General features: G+C 39.2%; 1 protein-coding gene across 1 annotated transcript; it reads left to right on the forward strand.

The window, feature by feature from the left end:
* The first annotated feature begins 1542 nt into the window (after positions 1-1542).
* LOC121317132 (histone H3.3A) lies at positions 1543-5749 on the forward strand. Its single transcript, XM_041252758.1, has 4 exons — positions 1543-1647; positions 3791-3944; positions 4387-4540; positions 5090-5749. Exons 2-4 carry the CDS (start codon positions 3817-3819, stop codon positions 5216-5218), a joined length of 411 nt encoding a protein of 136 aa, XP_041108692.1. The 5' UTR covers positions 1543-1647; positions 3791-3816; the 3' UTR covers positions 5219-5749.
* The last annotated feature ends 16452 nt before the right edge of the window (positions 5750-22201 follow it).

Below are 22201 nucleotides of genomic sequence, written 5' to 3' on the forward strand. Positions count from 1 at the left end.
GCACCCAACCACAAGTGGGTGAAAACATGCTGCTTTTATGCAGCTGTACCGAGACTCGTCTGCTAATCAATCATTCAGTTGGAGTCTCAGTACAACTGCACGTGAATTAATAAAGTGCAATTCCGTGCTCACATATTATAACTTTTTACTTGCACGTGAAATGCTGTGCAATCCTCGTGCCTAAATACAAATACACATTTTAAACACTCGTGTTACACAGACCCGTTTATATCCCGTGTACCAATGACTATACACCAACATTAAACAACACGCAACACATAACAGATAATATACACAGGGGCGGGCACTTTGTCACACATATCCAATGCTGAGTCCTTGGTATACAGTACACACAGGCAGCATACACATACACCTCATTAAATACAATTATTATGTGTTTATACATCTGTTTAATTGAGGCAACACAATCATATGTAGAAATTTGAAAATAATGTAGATTCCACAAGTTTAAATCTGCATATTAAAGTGTAATAACTTATGAACACAACTAATGGTTCTGAAATCTATATATTTAAAGCAAGCATACATCAATAGCCTATTCAATACTTTCTTGCTTCACATTGTACTGTAGGCTATAGCGCTATCAGTGTATATATTGAAAAATGAAAACATGTACCACATTCTGGCTGGTTATTGCACTTATGTTATTTTTTTTATGTTATATCACTTTTTTAACACACTATAAATACCCACACATGTGGTATTGGTCAGATGATAGTAGAAAAAAAAAACAATGAATTGGTATGATCTGCAATGAATATACCTAACTGAATACAGTTATTTGAACTGCTTGAGGCGCCACTGAATCTGGAAATCAGTAACCGTAGTCAAGGTGCTTTTACACCAAAGGCGTCGATCAATCTGAAGCACTGTCACTGAACACAACTTATCCTTAAGTACTAAGTACTGTAACAGCACTATTTCATGATTAATCAAATTCTGTGTATTTTGCAAAAAAATTTAAATGGAATATGTTATACTGTCTACATTGACAGACAACGTTCAGAGATTGTGTATTAGAAATGAGATTTTCTTTCATCAAACAAAAAAAGGTAAATAGAGGAATACTGTATTTATATATTTTATTGGAAATTGAGATTAAACATAGTGTGAACGATAACATTTGAGGTCATTTACCAGAGATTAGAGGCCACATGTTGACCAGCAAGGTTAAAGGAAATCTCTGATCCATTTTCTAATTTCTGCATATCACTGGAAAAAAAGTAAAACAATAACACATCTTTACTATGGTATGTATATATACTCAGAAGGATCAGTAATGCACAACTTCCAACCAAAGTTGTTAAATTAGCAAATCATATTGCTTGCTGATTCTAGTAGCAGGGGGGCCAGTGGAACACTTCATGTACTTATAAACCACACGCACCATTCATAAAGTTTCCCTCTACTACAAAAAAGTGATTTAATCCCTCTCTCTCTCTATTCACACACACGGCATGGCATGCCTTGTAATGTTTGTATACAGAGTTGTAAAGAGAGCCTTCCCTCCTTTGTGTGCGATTGGCTGTGGTAGAGGGGGTTGTTGGGATAGCCCTCTGGCAGCCATCTTTCAATTGTGTTTGCAGCCAAAGCTGATCTCGTCTTGCTTAGAGAGCTTTCAGGAAGGTAAGTTTCTTTTTAAAAAAAAAAACAAAATAATAATAATAAAACTGCTTAAAGATGGATGTTAAACGTACACATACAGTAGTGGAAGGCTTGTTGGTGTTGTTTTGTGAGGAAAACTTGCCGTTGGGCCAACTTAACTCACCATTTGGAGAAGAAAGATTGCAAATTATGGGTTTCTGTCTTCTCTTCCTCGTTGCAAGGAGCATATTTTTTGTTTTCAAAACCGACCTTGTATTTGTCGATGGTTTTCTGTGAAAATATTAGATCAGCTGAGTCCAAAGTGACGTAAAAAGTAACCCGAGATTTTTATCTTGAGGTTTATGTATATGTTTAGTGGTTTTTAAATTATGGAGTATAGAAAATTGGACGTTTAACATCGGTGTTCTTCTGTGTTTTTTTGCTTCCGTCAGTTGTTGCGAGCCCTTCACCATCTTGTCTCTTCTCTGCTCATCGACCATGTTTTAAGCCATTAAAAAAAGACAGTTTTAACAAAAATACCGCAACTGCTTCGATTTTACTTGTAAAAAGTAATAACATTTTTAAAAGTTGCCGCGCGTGGTATTCAATGATGTTTGTTTGTGTAGTATAAATGTTTCTTTATCTTCTGCATTGTTTCCGTAGTATTTTATTTTATATTTTTTTCGTTTTGGTTACCAGTGCGAGGCGCTTTGGAGCAAAATAGAATCAAGTGGGAGAAAAGCGGGAAGATCAAAATGATCGGAACCAAAGTTGTTGTTTTTTTTAAGTGCTGTTAAGTACTGCTTTTTTCATACTCAGAATTAAATGTAATTTTGTATTATGACAACCCATGATTTACACACAGATGCCAATGTTTGGAGCAAAAGAGAATTACAATTAGAAGGCAATGTGTTAGTACATAGAATCGGTGTTTCTAATTTAAAAGGTTTATTTTTCTTAAGTATATTTGGGGCTGGTTTGAGAGTTCGATGCATTTCTAAATAGCAGTATTTATTTTATTTTAATTTTTACTTTTGGGGGAGGCGCTTGTGGTTGTCTCACTAAAGTTTGTAGAGATGGCAAGTAGTTATATCGTGGTATCTGTTCTATTCCACTGAAACCCGCATGGATACATTTTTGTCAATTTCACGGTCATAGCATCATATATATATATATATATAATAATATATATATATAATATATATATATATATATATATATAATGTAATGTAATTTCACAATTTTAGCTATTTAAATCTTATTTTCACGGGTTTGTAACAAAGTATTAATGTTGCTAAAAACGGCAAAATATAAACATTAAAAGCGTGAAGTTAACAAAAGCATGTGACTAGGTAGAAACCCTAAAAGAATATTAACTGAAATCTGGGAAGGATCGTCTGTGATTGTTGCGTTTCTGTTTAAAAAAAAAAAAAAAAAAAAAAAAAAAAAAAAAATGGCTGGACAGTATCCAGAAAAAAAAATATAAACTCAGTCTCTGAAATTACTGACATTAATTGTTGTTCGCCCAGCGGTGCTTTTAATGTATTTTATTGCTTATACTACTACTTTATATATATATGCCTTGCAAATTATTTTACGTGATCCGCTGCGGCAATGATTGTAGCACTTTTTAAAATTTATTTTGGACAGTCCCTTTAAAATATAGCTCTAAATTGACTCGCCTGACGGTACGACCAGTTGAAATCGTAGGTCATACTTAACCCGCCCCGAATGCCAGTTTCTACCAATCGGTTAGTAGAGCCCAGTTATTGGCTGTTATCAAGTGTCCATCAATAAATTCTGTCCAGTTCATGTTTTGTTTTTTGTTTTTTTTAATTGAAATAAGCTTACAATCGTATCAGGAACTTGTAACGGTATATATAACTTAATTGGATTTAGTGCATTTAGTGCCTCTTCTCTTTTTGTAAAGCATGTGGTATGGTTCTAATATTTATTTTCTTTGCTGGTCAATAAAAGATGAAGCCCAGTATTTAAGTAGTTTCATAAAATGATTTGCAATAGGTAATCATTTTACTTATTGGTACATGCATCTGTTTATGAATTTCCAATCCAATTATAAAACACTGTAAATTGTCATTTTTTAAATAAATTATATATTCTTTTTTTTTTTTTTTTTAACCCCAGTAAACACATTCCATTGTGTTTTCATTTTTATTGTTCAAAGGTCTCCCAAGAGAGGAGTGAAGGAAAATGGCCCGTACAAAGCAAACTGCACGTAAATCTACAGGTGGAAAGGCGCCCAGGAAGCAGCTGGCAACCAAAGCTGCCCGCAAAAGCGCCCCTTCTACTGGAGGAGTCAAGAAACCTCATCGCTATAGGTTTGTAGACAGCACTGCCATGTAGAAATCCACTTCTGGCTTTCCAGCCAGCCAGAGGTTTTAGTGACCTAATCCAGTCATTAAGTGGTTTAAAGCAAACCCTGGAATGGAGTGTAGAACAGAAAAAGGGGATTACAGCTGAACATAATTGTTTTTCTTGTAGCAGACATGCGTGTCTGTACAATAACTGTTTCTTTTTCAAAACAAGCAAGTGTGTCATTATTTTGTAATAGTGTAAAGCTTTACACCAGTTTAACTAAACAGTTCCAGTTCAGAGCATGTCAACAATAAGCAATACACAATGTGTTCTGTACATTTAGATTCTTATTTATTTGTTAATTTAATTTGAGTGTTAAAAATGGATAGGAGTCTACAAACTGTGCTGAACATGATGCAGAAGATAGTTGTCATTTAACACATTACCCTGTTTGTTTTTAATTAGGCCAGGTACTGTGGCTCTTCGTGAAATCCGGCGTTACCAGAAGTCTACTGAGCTTTTGATCCGCAAACTGCCCTTCCAGCGCCTGGTTCGCGAGATTGCTCAGGACTTCAAAACTGATCTGCGTTTCCAAAGCGCTGCTATTGGTGCTTTACAGGTGAGCAGCACAAAGCTGGGTTTGCTGTTGGGGTAACCAATCATTTGGTAAGGGGGGTGGGGGTTTGTGCTTTGTGAGTGTATAGTACCACAACTTCTTACTTTCACCAGAAAGTGACCCATTGGTACTCATGGTTTCAGCTGATCCATACACTGTACATCAGTGGGAAACTAAGCAGTAAATCTCAGAAGATCTGTGGGTGGTTCTTATGATTACAGGGCTGACAGCACTATTCATACAGTAGAGAGTGATAATTATTGGATTTAATGTAGTGTGATATTGAAGGGGCTGTCTTACAAGCAATAGTTTGGGGTAATCTACCTTGATGGTCTTTAGTGGGAGCAGCAGGTTTATGAAAGTTTAGACTTGCTGTTTTCTCTAGCAACAATTGTTTATTTTCTGTCATTTCTCATCAGTTCAACCCAAGAATATTCTGAATTTGAGAAATGTAAAATGTTAATGTTAAAGCCTTTATCTGAAAATCCACCATAAAAATGGGAGTTGTACTCTTAATATCTAACCATCATTTTTTTCTTTATGCTTTCGTAGGAGGCAAGTGAGGCATACCTGGTTGGCCTGTTCGAAGACACTAATCTGTGTGCTATTCACGCCAAACGTGTCACAATCATGCCAAAAGACATCCAGCTAGCACGTCGTATCCGTGGGGAGCGTGCTTAAGCTCCTACCATCACGTGAAATCTTCTCACTCAACAATACACGCATCTATTCTTCCTGTCACTTGGTAGTATTAATGTTAGATTTATTTCCATCAAGAGATTTAAAGTGGTATTGGAAAAAAATGAAAGAGTTGGAGTGGTAATGGTAATTGGCTTTTATTTCCATTTACATTTGTGTGTGAATTTAATATGGAATATACAATCAAAGCATTACAAGTTTGGCAAAAAAACATATGTATGTCAACAATAGTGTCAAAAATTGAACTTTGAAAAAAAACCATTTTAAAACAGCCAGGTGCATTTTCTGGATTATACCAGCATCGGGGAATTTTTTAATTTTTTTTTTTAATACAGCTACAAAGTTTCTTATCTGTAACAATGGAATGGTGTTTGTAACATTTTTATCATGCGAATAGATTCCATCCATTCACTATACCTTTTCTAACAAAGTTGTACTACACACAAATGTTTTAAGCGTCGTCTGTCTGTGCTGTTCCTGTAAGTTTGCTATTAAAATGCATTAAACCTTAAACTGTTGTCATTCTCAAAGGGACAGTATTTCTTGAATACCAGCATTTGCTGTATGTGTGTCTAAGACTTAATTCATATAATGCTGTAAAGCAAGGGTGCCCAAAGCGTGGCCCGACAACCCCTTTAATGCAGCCAGCAGTGTCTCTCCAATTGAACCTTTTATGTGGCCCGCAATGAATGGAGCAGCTGCCAAGCATTTGATTTAGACTAGCCTTTACAGCGGAGTTGCCCAAAGCGGTTTGTTGATATTAAGCAGCATGCATGCAGGCAGAAGAGCAGCAATACGTAGGAACTTGTATAAAATAGGAATATATTTTTGCACGTACTATGCGTAAACGCTAATGACAGACTGATGCAACGGTTTCCATGTGCAGCCAGTTTGTGAGATGGTGAAGCAAGCAGTGGCAGTGGCAGTGGCAGTGGCAGGGGGGTGGGCGGGGAATAAGCTCAAGAAGAGTTTCGAACATTTCAAGACCAATGGCCAGAAATGTTTTGTAAGACTAATGTTAAACGGCACTACAAAACAAAACGCATATGATCAATAGTGGGTGAGCAGAAAAAAAGGTGGACGGAGAGTCTGCAAAAGATTAATGCAGGAATTTTTTTTTTTTCTAGAATAACACAATTTAATCCTTTAATGTTTAAGATACAATTGATTAATGTTGAGACGGAGGGAATAGCATTTTTTATTTCTTGATTACTCAACCCTAGCCAGAGACAACTTACTTGAATTAAATAAATACACCCTCTACTGGACATTCTGTACAACAAATAGAACTACAAGCTCACACAGCCTAATGGCAGTTGAATAAAATGATAGTTTACATTGATTTCTGCTTACTCACACTTGCAGTCTTAAATGCATTTGATGGAGACTACTTTATTACAGAGTAGAGTATTTGGATTGCACTCCAGGTATATTAGCATAATCAATACAATATAACTAGGATTGCTACTTTTCGATATTGATCGGTAAAGCTTGTTAAATGTCGAAGTCCCAAAAAAGGTCCACTGGAATAATTTTATATACGATAAACATAAGTAAAACCACTCGCTATTTTTTATTTTCTTATCAAAAATAATCATTTAGAAAGTGTAGTTTGTAGTTTTTATACTTGCTCTCTGTCCTATCTCCATTCCGCTCTGAATGGCTGGGGGTCTCTGTCAGTCAACTCAGTGGTCTGTTAGTACTGTAGTTTCAGCCTGTTCTGTCACATCTTGTTGACTGAAGCAGAGCTAGAATGCTTTCATTTGTTTAAATGACTGTCAATCATCAAGACCTGCACCGACTGCCCATTTTCATTTGCCAGCTTCAGCGCCTGTCATTCAAAGTGCCTACTTTGAAATTGTCAGGTTGTGGTGTACATAAGCTTTTGCTTAGGTATACCGTGACAGTTACTAGTCTGATTTGAAAATTGGGCGAAAGAGAAAAACACTTAATGAATATTATGCACAATAGCCTGGCGTACAGCTGAAGTCTCCGCTGCAGGAAGAAGCAGGTTTGTCTGCCTTGCCATCCAGTGACTCTGAGTCTGAAGCAGGAGAGGGGTGGAGTTCAGACTCCAAATAACAAGTGTAAGTTAGTTCTTTTCAACTATCTAATGTTTGGTTCTGTGCATATTATTTACTCTAAATGTTTTGCTATAAAGGTCTGTGTAATACACTTTTATATGCTGCATTGTTTACAGTTTATTTGAGACCATTTTTTAATTTGTGTAGGATCGTTAAAAAAAAGTTTTTTTTTTTTTTTTTTTTTTAAAGCATAAAGGTCGATTTCACACATTCTCTGCTTGAATTGAAAAATAAAGATTAAAAAAATTTGGGAAATTCTTTCTAAAATAAACACCGATATTAATCATCGATTTGGCAAAACAAATTAAAATCGAATAGTAGCAAGCCTAAATATAAACAGGCCAAGTCAAGTAAAATTGTAATGGGCACAATCCTGCCATGAATTTGTATGCAGGTTCGATCCTTTTCGATAGTTTTTCAAAAAGATAACTTGAAATACCTTAAATAGTTTCAGTGGCCGGGTGCTTACGTGAAAATCTTGTTTGTGACCTGTATTTACTTATGTATTGATCTGTGTGCAACTTTCTTCTATAACCAAAGGCCATACAAAGCAATCCTTTACTATCCATGAGCTGCTGGAAATATTCCTGGCAAGGTTCTTTGACCAAATAGGAAAAAATAAGCATGCAGTGCGCAGGGTTTAGAGACCTCTATTCAGTATTTTTTTTATTTTTTTTTTATTCAATGTTTCAAATTATTGCCATTTGACTCATAAAATGATCATGCTTTAGTTGTTATAAGCAAGGTTATAAAAAAAATACTGTAGCTACAACAAATGAAAAAAATGCAGCCCTTTGCTATAAATAAACAAATAAATAATGAAGCAGTTTGAAAAGTAGATATATTTTTCATCTTTTACAAGTGGTGATTCTAGGGTATAGCACACGGGGTGGTGGGGGAGGTCTCTCATTTTGGGGGGTCTACAGTGTCTTCCATATATAATAAAATGCTCCAAAAAAATAACTGTTTAGATTAAAAATAAGAAATATGTAATGGCATAACCTGAAGCAAAACTTAATTAAATGAATGAATGGCTCCTCTGTCTACCTTCCTGCAATTTAATGAATTATAAAGTGCTTTTAAACCCCCTACTGTTTATTTAAACAAAAATTAAATAAATTTTTAAGCAAAACACTGCTCACAGAGCAAAATAAAAGACTGAAAAAAACCAAAATCTCAAAAATAAAATAGCAACAATTAATCAATGAATTAACTCGGGAGATGGTTCCCCTTACAGAAATGTCCTATAGGAAGTACATAGGACATTATGGGACTAAAAAGGTTTTTAGAGAAATCCTAAAGGATTCTTTTAAAAAATATAGCCCCCTATAGTACTAAAAAAGGTCTCCCTACAGTAGTACTATAGGACACTCTATAGGACTAAAAAGGTTTTAAAGAAATCCTATAGGATATTTTATAGGGCTTGACCAATTAACTGTAGGACTTTGTATAGGTTATTTCCGTAAGGGTCAGACCTGTAAAAGGAGCAGACTGAGACCTGGCGACAGGGTACTGGGGCGCAGTGGATGATGAGCACAGGCAGGTGAGCAGTCGGCTCAGGCAGAGGTGCAAGCCCAGGCGACTGTGGAGCAACATCTGGGCTACCAAAGGGAGTGGAGCAGGAGACCAGACGACCACCTGTGCAGGTGGTGCCGCGATCTAGGAGCAGGCAGCAACCCCAGCCGAAGCACATCAGACAGAATGGCGATGCAGAGCAGTAGGCAACCCCAGATGATGCAAATGCTCCTGAGCGAAGCGGGCGTGGCATCCCCAGGCGACCGCAAACTGGCATCCCCAGGCAATGCAGAGCAGGGCAGAAGCGGACCCTCGGGAGGCGATGGTCGTAGCAGAGCCCCTGGCCAAGTAGGTGGCAGCGGGAGCTCTACTTCTCCCCCTGGTGGTGGAGGTGGGAGCAGCAGGTAATCCTCCCATGGCGGTGGAGGTGGGAGTGGCAGGTAGTCCTCCCACGGTGGTGGAGGGCTTCCCACCTGATCTCCTGTGGCAGTGGCTCTGGTTCCACCTCCTCTGCCTGACATCACCAACTTCAAAACACCACTCCTCCCCCCAAGCAGGTCATGCAGACCTCCAGCCCTGGTTTCCCTCTCTCTTCTTGAGGCTGCCTTTGCTGCAGTTTCTGCTGCTGCTTCTGCCACTGCTTCTTCCTTCCTATTCTTCATAAAACATCACAAAAATAAATAAATAAATAAATAAATAAAGCACACACAGTACATCTTCTGGCCTGAGTACAGGAGGCACTGGTAATCCCACAATTTACACCACGTGTGACAGGGATGGCTGAGTGGTGACATCAGGCCAGAAGTAAGAACTACACACAGACAAAAAATAAATAAGATATTTAAACAAAAACACTGCTCACAGAGCAAAATAAAAGGTTGAAACACAGCCAAATCTCGAACACAAAATCCAAATAAATACTGTGCTGGTGCTTCCAGCATGTGTAGCAAGTGTTTACTTTTACTTTCGTTTTTGAGTTCTATTTTTTAATCCTCTGCTCTCGCACACACTTTCCTCCTCTTTCAACACCCACCCAGAGTGTAGAAAGCTGCAGGCTTTTATACAGACGACCATCTCCAGATTAGCAACAATTAATCAATGCATTAACTCAGGAAATGGTCACCTTCTGCACAAGGTTTTTAAAATGAACAATAACAAACACACAGCTTTTCGATGTCCTATTTAGACATAAATAAATCATACCAATAATAATAAAACAGCGTGTTTTGAACTAAACACAAAATACATTCCAATCATACAATACATTCACCCACGCAGGGCTTTCTCCTGCTGCCCTGTTACAATAACATAAATCAAATACTTTAATTCTGACCTTAAATTCTAGGTGAGATTGGAGCTGATTTAGGAGCTAACTGACTGGAGAAGCTGACGCTGACTGGAGAAGCTGGCACTGACTAGAGAAGCTGACGCTGACTGGAGAAGCTGGCACTAACTAGAGAAGCTGATGCTGACTGGAGAAGCTGACATTAACTAGAGAAGCTGGCACTGACTGGAGAAGCTGGCGTAACTGGAGAAGCTGACACTGACTGGAGAAGCTGGCACTGACTGGAGAAGCTGGCACTGACTGGAGAAGCTGACACTGACTGGAGAAGCTGGCACTGACTAGAGAAGCTGACGCTGACTGGAGAAGCTGGCACTGACTGGAGAAGCTGGCATTATCTGGAGAAGCTGGCACTGACTGGAGAAGCTGGCACTGACTGGAGAAGCTGGCACTGACTGGAGAAGCTGGCACTGACTGGAGAAGCTGGCACTGACTGGAGAAGCTGGCACTGACTGGAGAAGCTGGCACTGACTGGAGAAGCTGGCACTGACTGGAGAAGCTGGCACTGACTGGAGAAGCTGGCACTAACTAGAGAAGCTGACACTGACTGGAGAAGCTGGCACTAACTAGAGAAGCCGGCACTGACTGGAGAAGCCGGCACTGACTGGAGAAGCTGGCACTGACTAGAGAAGCTGACGCTGACTAGAGAAGCTGACGCTGACTGGAGAAGCTGGCACTAACTAGAGAAGCTGGCACTGACTGGAGAAGCTGGCTTTGACTGGAGAAGCTGGCACTGACTAGAGAAGCTGACGCTGACTTGAGAAGCTGGCACTGACTAGAGAAGCTGGCACTGACTGGAGAAGCTGGCACTGACTAGAGAAGCTGGCACTGACTGGAGAAGCTGACATTGACTGGAGAAGCTGGCACTGACTAGAGAAGCTGAATGCTAACCAGGAATGGTAGTTGTTTTGGTCACTACCTTTAAATAAAAAATCCAGCTCTTCATGCATACTGGTTACAACAAGTAACCACCCAATTTGTGAATGTGGTGTCAAGTATAAGAATTGCAAATCCATTGCTGTTTGGATGCCATTGATCCTTTATTATTCATCTGTTAAAGATAACTACTGGGGGGCTCCCGAGTGACACATCCTGTAAAGGCATCTGCAGGGAATGCAGGATGAGCCCCATAGCCTGGAGTTCATGTGTCGGAACATCTGATAGCAGTCTATCCAGAGGCTGATCAGGTCAACAATGCCAGGATTGTGTTAACCCTCAGGGAGGTCATACCCGATACTAACTTTGTAATTTTTTCAATTTGACAGTGTCATGTTTCATACTGAAAACTTATATCTGTGATTTTGTTTGATATCAATGTTTAAAAATGATTAAATTCATTAGACCTACATGTTGTCTTTCTTTTGTGTATCAGTATATTTGTCTGTTGCAATGAATATATTTCTATTGTATTATCAGCTTGAAACAACTGCTTGAAATTACACAGCAAAGATTTTGAAACCCCAAACATGTACCTAAAAGTAAGGCATGTTAAACAGAGTCAATACATAAGTAATACATAAATCAATTTAAATCGCTTAAACTAATACACTACAATAATGGTTTTAACCTTTTCCAGGGTCCTAAACTCTCCCCCAGTTTAATAAATATCCCAACATTTGGATTCATTTAGACACTATCACTATACTGATGGTAACTATTTACCAATTATTATAGTTAAGCTGACTTTCCTAGGTAGAGCTGTTGTTTTTGTGTTGTAGGATAAAAAAAATTACCAACTTACAAAATACACATTTTGTTATAGGCCTGGTGGCTGGTCAATTCCACTGAACTAAGTGCTAACCGCACTACTACATCTAACAGTAACGTAATGACAGAATATTTTCAAAATAATGTTTCCATACAGTAGGACACGTAAGCTCTCCGTTCCGATGTAAACACCATCTTGGTTACTGGTTTCAGTTAACACTGACGTGATTAACCCTGAGAACTGTCCAAACAATTTCAGTACATTTAAATTTCTTTTCACAACAAGACTAGATACCATTTTTTAATACTAATGCAATGAATCTTAATAAATTTAGATTTTTAATAATAACTGCTTACAAGAAAACAATTGTTTCACTTGCATTTAACTTTTTTTTCAGTGACATCAAGAACACTTGACATTTCAGTCTTGCTCCTTACTTATTAACATTAGTCTTTACTATTCTCAAAAGACTGCTTTAGCCTCTAATAGAATCTTAAAGGGACTGGTGTTCTAGTGTGTCCCCAGGGAGCAGGTTGATGATACACAGTCCCAGGGTATAAGTACTCATTGAACTTACTGTTGCATTTGTGAAATTTGGCTGTCCCATGTAATCAAAAGTGAACATGCTTCTGGGGACCCTCATTCTACAAGATCATTATGGGGATTCAGGTAAGGTCGAGGTCTCCTGTTGCAATAACAGTTCACTTTGTGGGAGTTTAGGCAGTGCAACTTCATTTCTTAACCAGTCGTTTTCTGCAGGATCCCTTTGGTTGATGGATGAACCTGTTTCATCACTCAACTGTCAGTGTCAGTTGTTGCTGAGGCAGGTTCTGCTGGTGTAACTGGTTTTTCTGAATTTCTGAGTGTATTGCCTCTCACTTTCTAGTCATAGTGTTCTTTCCCTCAAGATGTGGACTTCTGGATATTTTTTAAGTCTAACTTGTAAACTTCTTTCATTTGGGCTTGCCAACGTTCTGCATATCCTTCTGATCTGCTATTTTCAGGTTCTAAGTTCAGTCAAAATACTGTGTCTCTTGGCAATTTTGGCTTCCATAGAGGCGGTAGAAGGGTGAGAAACCTGTTGCGTCATTTACAGTGCAGTTATACGCGGATTCTTTCCAGTTCAGTTTCTTCATCCAGTGTTCTCAGCATAGAAAGAAGGTTACGGTTAAAGTGCTCAGCAGGATTGGCTTGGGGGTGGTATGGCATTGTTCTAGAGTGCTGGGCTGAGTTGCACTAGTTATGTGTACGTTTGTCTATAAGTTAACATGTAAAGCCTTCACTAAGCGCTTAGTAGTTATTAGTTGATAACTAAGTGTTGTCCTATTTTCGGTTGCACCACACATACTTAACACTAGAACTACCGGGCGTACATACATACCTAGAAATACCGCAGTGGTCTTTTTTTTACGTTCTATTAAAATGCATATAAAACGACTGCAGCATCGCACGCTACGAAACTGTTATGTGTTAAATGTAGTCAAAACAGCGTGTTTATACATACCAAACATAGTGCTTACCTTTAATTTCAATTTCCTCAATTGTAATTTCCCATAATGTATTTGTAAATCAGACATTTTTATGTTATTTTTGTTTTCATTCAGGATCTTGTCTGTGACACAGTTTTTGCAGCCTGCTTGTTACATGTGAGCGAAACCTGTTACAATACGAGCAGCACTGACACAAGACTTGGGGTGGTGTTGGAATGGGACTTATGATTGCAAATGCTGGGCTATAAAACAGAGTGGATTTAGCAGCTCAGAGACGACTATCATAGTACCTGGCTTTAAACTGTTATTATTAGTAGTATAGGCGACCGATTACAGGTACCGATAATACACATATCATTTAGTTGAGAATGTTTTATTTTAAATATTAATTTATTAAAATTAAATAAGTGCATTATGAGTTGGGATGCCGGAACTGTACAGACTTGTCCCGTTCACACAGATAACACTGTAATGAAGAGCTTACCTCTTCACTCAGGCCCAGATTTATAAAAGGATTGCACATGTTTTATGATGATAAAACTAGCGCTGAGGTTTCTGAATTCTTGGATGGGATTTACAAAACACACGCAAGGGCATAAATACGCAATTGAGACGTGATTTGCGGAGGCAATGTGTCTGGGCGCTTTAGCCCTTGAGGCATATGTAATTCTGTATATGCATGTGTAATTCTGTGTATGCATATGTAATTCTATATATGCATATGTAATTCTGGAACGTTTCTAAACAAAACCACCAAAATTGGGAGGGGATTTTGCAAATGAGGTCTATTAAATATTCTGTCTAATTTATTAATGCTGCCGGTAATTGCGGGCCTCATATTTGCGTGATTATTTTAAGAACTCTGAAAAGCAGGTGTTAATTTGCCACAGTCAGACAGTAGGCTATATAAAAGGCAAGATGATGTGGGAGACTTGTCTGCAGCAACAAGGAGGCATCGTTTTCAAGGACTGTCACAAAGACAGCCGGAGTGGGTGGCGTCAGACCAGAGCCAGGATATAAAACAACAAGAGAGGTGGAGTTTGGTGGAGCTGAGCGAATGCTTTCACTCAGCATTTAATAAACAGAACAGAAAATAAACAGTTGTAACAAACACAAACAGGCCACGGCACATTCGCCAAAATAAATAGACGAACAAAAACAGACTAACACACACAAAACCGGGTGAGCAGATATTTTAACTATTATTCTTACAATTATTCAATATTATCTCCATCTCCTATCCCGTTCTCCACTCACCGACACACAACCCCAAGTATGTGAAAACATGTTGCTTTTAGGCAGCTGTACTGAGACTCAACCTCTAATCAATCATTCAATTGGAGTCGCGGTACAACTGCACGTGAATTAATAAAGTGCAATTCCCCGTGCTCACATATGAAATTTTATTTGCACATGAAATGCTGTGCAATCCTCATGCCTAAATACTAATATACATTTTAAACATTCGCGTTACGCAAACCCTTTTATATCCCGTGGACCAATGACTATACACCAACATATAACAGAAAATACACACAGGGGAGGGCACTTCATCACATATACCCTCCCCTGTGCAAAGCACACATGGCCTCAATGGCCACCCGCCCCCTTAAAATCCCAAAAGTCTCGCTCAAAGTCCTGGGCCAAGAACAGGGACTTTAAGGGGTTGAGGGGCGGCAATGTTACCAGTAGCCAGGTTGCTACTGGCCATGCTGTCAGCAGACATGCTGACAGTGGGACGAATCTCTCCTCCCGCTGTACCACTGGCAGCGTAAATGCTGCCAATGGTGCGGCTCTCAGCAAAAGTGTTGACAGCTCCCAGACTGACTCCTTCAGCCAGGGCAAGTCCAGCAGCAGAAAAGTTGCTGGGGTTGGCGGTCTCCAGACCTCCCCCAAGATCTCCGGCAGTGAAACTGCTGCGGGGGAAGGTGGTCTCCTGACCTCTCCCCCCTTTATAGCCAGCAGCTCCCTCAGGGGGGACTCCAGCCCCCAGAACTCCTGCAGCAAAACTGCTGCGGGGAAAGGTGGTCTCCTGACCTCTCCCCCCTTTTTCATAGCCGGCAGCTCCCTCTGGTGGGGCTCCTGCCACACTGACCCCTGCGGCCAAGCAGAGCTGACTGGGACCCCTGGAGAAGCAGTTCCAGCGACCCCAGGCGATGCGAAGCGCCAGGCAGCGCCAGGCAGCCCCAGGCGATGCGGCGCGCCAGGCAGCCCCAGGCGATGTGGCGCGACAGGCAGCCCCAGGCGATGCCAGGTAGGCATCCTTGGGCGAAGCGAGGCAGGCATCCTTGGGCGAAGTGAGGCAGGGAGGACAAGCTGGGGTATGGGTGTTGGCCCTCTTCTCGGCCACTGCTGTCGGGCGGTTCTTCCCCGTGCTTCCCTCAGCAGCCTATACAAGGGCTGCTGAGGACCGCCAGCATCCAGTCCTGGTCCTTCTGGTGAAGGGAGAGGCAGCTCCAGTTCCTCTCCTCAATGGTGGGGGGAGTGATACCAGCAGGCCTTCATCCTCTGCTGGTGGGGGAAGTGATAGCAGCAGGCATTCATCCTCTGCTGGTGGGGGAAGTGATATCAGCAGGCATTCATCCTCTGCTGGTGGAGGAAGTGATACCAGCAGGTATTCATCCTCTGCTGGTGGGGGAAGTGATACCAGCAGGCATTCACCCTCTGCTGGTGGACAGGGACCCAGCAGGCATTCAGTCTCTGCTGGTGGACAGGGACCCAGCAGGCAGTCACTCTCTGCTGGTGGACAGGGACCCAGCAGGCATTCACCCTCTGCTGGTGGAGGAGGCAGAGGCAGCTCCTGCTACTCTGCTCCTGGCGGTGGAGGTGGCGGAGGCATGTAGTCTCCTGCCGGTGAAGGTGGGAGCGGTGTGTAGTCTCCTGGCGGCGGAGGTGGGAGCGACATGTAGTCTATCCTTATTACAGGGGTCTGGTGCGGCTCTCCCTCACTTGCAAGGGACTGGTGCAGCTCTCCCTCACTTGCAGGGGATGAGAGCGGTGGGGTGTCTCCCTCTGGCGCTGGAGATGGCAGCCATGGCTCATCTCCCTCTGGCGCTGGAGATGGCAGCCATGGCTCATCTCCCACTGGCGCTGGAGATGGCTCCCCTCCCTCTGGCTCTGGAGGCAAAACCAGCAGGCATTCTTCATCTTCTGGTGGAGACTTGGGTGGTTAATGCTCTGCCTTCCTCTTGTCCTTTCCCCTTTTCTGCCTCCTCCTCCCCTTCCTCTCCTGGGCCAGTTCCTCCTCTCCCTCTTGGTAGGGGCAGCGGAAGGGACAGTTGGCGAACAGATGGTCCTGGTCGCAGAGGAGACACCCCGGCGATGGCTTGTTAAATCGCTGTGGATGTCTGGCCCTTAGGCAGCACTCCTCCTCCCTGTCCTTCACCTCTTTATCCTCCTTCCATCGCATTTTATTTATTTATATATATATATATATTTTTTTTGTAGTGGTCTGACACTTGGAGGCGCTGTTGTTCCGGTTTGACACCACGTGTCACAAAGACGGCCGGAGTGGGTGGCGTCAGACCAGAGCCAGGAAATAAAACAACAAGAGAGGTGGAGTTTGGTGGAGCTGAGCGAATGCTTTTGCTCAGCATTTAATAAATAAACAGAACAGAAAATAAACGGTTGTAACAAACAGGACACGGCACATTCGCCAAAATAAATAGACAAACAAAAACGGACTAACCCTACACAAAACCGGGTGAACATATATTTTAACTATTATTCTTACAATTATTCACTATTACCTCTGTCCCCTATCCCTTTCTCCACTCACCTAACACACAACCCCAAGTGAGTGAAAACATGTGTGCTTTTATGCAGCTGTAGGGAGACTCGACTGCTAATCAATCATTCAATTGGAGTCGCAGTACAACTGCACTTGAATTAATAAAGTGCAATTCCACGTGCTCACATATGAAATTTTACTTGCACGTGAAGTGTTGTGCAATAATCGTGCCTAATACAAATATACATTTTAAACAACATTTGCCTTTTTTAGACTTACATCGTAAAGGCAAGGTTAAGGCGTCGAGTTTTTCTGTCTGTGAACTTCAGAACAGACTGTTACTGCGATCTTTCTGGTGTGTCTAGTAAATTGTTTTACTCTTAAAAATGTTGTCAGGGTCTTTATTAAAAGCTACATTATATGTGGTAAAAATCAAAAACATGTTGTAATATTAATAATTTGTTTTTATTATTATTATTTAATAATAGGTTAACTTTAAGCTACGTAGTTTACAAAGATTACATTTAATCGCTGGCTACATAGGTTTTCTTCGTACATGCACTTCTGTATATTTGCAAGTATTAGCAAAAGAGAAACGAATACAATGATGAAATACAGGTGAAATACACTTTCATGTATTTTCAAAAAGAATGAAAAATGCAATATTTAATAAGTATGAACAATCTAACTAATAGCTTATTGTAACATAGTCAAATTCCATGTTTAAATTATTGAGAATAGACATTTTTGCTGCTTACTATTAAAATGTATATGACCAAAAACGTGTGTGTCTGCGTACCAATATATGTATTTTTAAAACGCTGTGACTGTAAAAGTCGTTAGGCAACATTCACACAATTTGATTGGCTCTTGTAATTCTTTATGCATATTTCCCTACAACCTATTGTTTTTAAATATATTAAATATATTGCTTTCATTCACCTTAACTCGAAAGCGATATATATATATATATATATATATATATATATATATATATATATATATATATATATATATATATATAGTGCCTTGCAAAAGTATTCAGACCCCTGACCAATTCTCTCATATTACTGAATTACAAATGGTACATTGAAATTTCGTTCTGTTCGATATTTAAAAAAAAAAAAAAACACTTAAACTCAAAATCAATTATTGTAAGGTGACATTGGTTTTATGTTGGGAAATATTTTAAAGGAAAATAAAAAACTTTTACCATGAAAATAATATAACTTTGTTAAAGAGAGCCCACATAAACATTTCATTAAACAATGCAAAAAAGGTTCTTAGAAGCACCTGGAAAAGGTCTCCCCCCAGTGGCAAAGCACGGTTCTAACAAGAGCCTTTACTTCTTAAGAGTGTAGGCAAGAGAACGGTGGAGGAGATTAAGAGAAGACTGAACGATATTCCGAGGTTCACAAAAGAAAAAGCCTCACATGCAATGAGGGCTCATCATCCACCATTATTTTAGTAACGCCTACAGAATTTATTTTTTTGTAATATGGTATTCTGGTATTTAACAATACTGGTTCAGGCAGTATTGTTAAAAAAAAAAAGGACAGATGAACAGATGACGCAGTTAGTTTGTAGCTAGAGCAAGTACAGTTTTTCGACCATATATACCATACAGATATTTTTTTAAATCATCCATAGAGTAAGAAATACAGACAAACATAAGAAATAGGAGAGTTGTAACTGCATAAGGCTTTAAGAAGATATAAGTTGTAGTTAAACGAAAGACTGTTCATATGCATCAGTATTGTTACTGAACATACTGCTGTACAACAATGGAAGGTTTATCCACTCGTTTGACTGCCACGGATGTAAGTAAATAAAACATATTGTTTCTGAAGTTTGAAAAGTATATGCCTGAAATTATTCTATACAAAATAAGAAGTTGAACTAATATGCAAAGCAAAGTGACTGGATGATGTGTTGTAATGTATAAGTAACCTAGACTACAAACTCTGAAGTGGTACATTTGTTTATTAAGAAGCCACCACACATTCCATATTTTATTCATTTGTCCTGGTGATGAATTTCGAGCTTGTAACACATCTTCATGTGTTACAAGTACTGCTTGTACCAAAATCTCCAATTCCATATTGGTAAATTTTAGTTTTTGCTTCTGAGCATCCTCATCACCATGGCAAGTATCAGGCTGAGGTCTTTGTGTGCCATTCATTTTCTTTTGGAATATGTTCTACACACACAGGGTTGACCCAAACCCACTATTTATTGTGAGAGGTTCTCCACTGCTAATTGCGGCAAGGGGTATTTAAATTGTTTGATTGCGGAACTGGCTGCTTTACCTAATTAGTCTTATAAAATAGGTTGTTATTTTGACGATGAGTGCAGCTGTACTGAACACGCACATTACGTGACTTTTTGTGGTCCGTTTTTCCCCTTTATAATTTTGGGCCTCAGTGTTGTATCTTCTTCTTCTTCTTCTTCTTCTTCTTCTTCTTCTTCTTCTTCTTCTTCTTCTTCTTCTTGTTAATGTTGAGTAAAATATTTACATATACTGTATATATTTTCCAAATGTATTCAGTTTTCAATGGAAACTGTTTAAAATGCTGCCTAATCTAAGGCTAATGAATATACCGGTACCTACTGTACATTAGAATATATAGAAGTGTTTATTATTACGAGTTGCACATTTCACTAGATTAAATTGCATCCGCATTACACCTATTATATGAAGCCTGTAGTAATACTGGTCTGAGTCTGTGTTGTTACTTACAGAAATTGTTTATGTGGTATTTGTTGAGAAAAGGGACCATAACCACTTTCTTAATGGATAACCCTAATCTCAGAGTAATTTCCCTTTAAATTGACATATATCAAATTCATCCCACAGATTTGAATGTTTCAGAATAAAGCTGTCATGCTTGGATCTGGGCCACTTTATAAAACAATTTGAGATTAAGAAATCTGCATCGCAAAAAAATTGTGTATTCAGGAAGTGGAAACCCTTTCTGTTTATGTATTCTACTTCATTAATGGAATGTGTTTTTATTTTTAAATGCACCCCATCTATGCAGCAAATAACATCAGGAAACCCAGCAATCTGAAAAAACTTCTGACGAGTTTTGTCCAATCTTTTGGTATCATTGAGAAAGTATACATACTTCTGTAACAGTTTACACAGCAACAGTTCAACGAAACAGACTGTTCTGCAGACTGTTGATTTGTGCACCTGTATCGAGTCGCCTACCAGGTTTTGAAAAGATCCAGTAGAGAAATACCTTAAAGTGAGGCAAACCTCGAGAGATGGAGAAAGTCCTCCATTTCTGGAAGATGTCTCTGTAAACCACTTTCTCACTCTCTTTGTAAACCCCTGTCTCTGTAAACCACTCTCTCACTCTCTCTGTAAACCACTCTCTCTGTTTATGTAAACCACTCTGTCTATGTAAACCACTCTCTCTGTAAACCACTCTGTCTCTGTAAACCACTCTCTCTCGCTCTAAACCACTTCCTTGTTCTTAGCTGGAAACACCAGTTGGGTTCACTGCTGACCTTCAGTCAGTATCTTTCATGTATCAAATGCTGTACTGCAAGAGGTTCCTTTTTTGTCTGTCCAACTCAGTTTAGTGTTGTTGTTCTTCAACTCTAAGATTCTGCCAATGGCAGGATCATGCCACTGAGCTGATTGGATTTCTTCCAGTGGTATTTTCTGAGAAGCTAAAACCTCTGTATTGTGCTCTTCCTCATCCAGGGTGATGTTTGGATTGATTGCTGAAATCCATGCCACTTGTCCTTGACTTTGAACTTCTGATGCTTGTGTGACTGCCAAAGTAGGAGTCACTCACAAAAATCTGCGGTAAGATGTCCTGGAATCTGCAGTGAGAAAAGGGTTTTCTGCAGAATTCTGTGGCAATTACTTTTTAATGAAAAAATTGTTAACGAGTATGGATAAATAAAAAAAAGTCAGTCACAGTTAGATAACTTCATTTTTTTTAATTAAATCACATTACTAAAATCTAAAAAAAACAGAACAAACATGTTTGCCATATTTATGGAAATTAAAGAAGAAAAAAACACATACAATAAACAGAGTAAAGAGAGTTCACTTTTTTTAAAACTCTTACAGCACTGACTGTCACTTTTTTTTTTAAATATACATAAAATATAACGATTCTTAAATACATTAAATATAGTTATGACCAAAACATATAACCATATTTAATCACATTAGTAATAATAACATTTGCCTAGCAGAATAAGATTATAGTGGTGCACTGGGATTCAGATTAGCATTGGTACATTTTACAAATGCGCTGTTTTACAAACGTGTACTAGGTTTCGAACATTTTTGTACAAATGTAATAGGGTTTTGTTCAACAAAATGTTGTAATTTTAAAACATTCACATGAAGACAGCATATAGAAATATTTTGGAAACAGTGACAGGCGAAACTGCTAAACTCGCTTTTTTGTTTCTTTGACCAAGGGCACAGTGTGAAAGTGCTACCATCACATACCACAAAACAAGCGGGAAAGTAACGATTAAAAATAAAAGAGGATTTTCACAAAAATGTTAAGTCATCCCAAGTAATCGGACAATAGCTAATATAGTTCACCACCCCCTTCTTTTTTGAGCATTCATGTTACTACACCAGGTACAAAAAACATGTGTATTTCCTTCTATAATTAGAATGACATCTTTCAGGACCCGCAACAGAGGGTGTACAAGCAAGGTCCTATTGTTTCTCTCTGACCTTTCACATAGGAGTAACAGAACAACGTTTTGCTTTGAACTTGCGACTAAACTCTGAAATCCTTTTGTAAAATAATAATAATAATAATAATAATAATAATAATCTTCCTTATTTTGTTCTTCAGTAGCCACTGTTTGTCTATCTATGGTCGTTGTCACGTCTTCTGCTTTTTAACAGATGCTGTTACGGTGAGTTATTGGAAATACTGGACTTTCCATTTTGTATGTGTGCCCTGTCTTTTGCCGTTATATTCTGTGCTAATTCAGATTTGTTTCCGGAGCTCACCGATGGTCTTAGGAATCTCTCCAGGGCAAAATATTTTATATTTTAATACAAAGACTACATTATTTACATAAAAACAACGATTTTATGTAATTTA

The sequence above is a fragment of the Polyodon spathula genome, chromosome 6, assembly GCF_017654505.1.
Source record: "Polyodon spathula isolate WHYD16114869_AA chromosome 6, ASM1765450v1, whole genome shotgun sequence".
NCBI lineage: Eukaryota > Metazoa > Chordata > Actinopteri > Acipenseriformes > Polyodontidae > Polyodon > Polyodon spathula.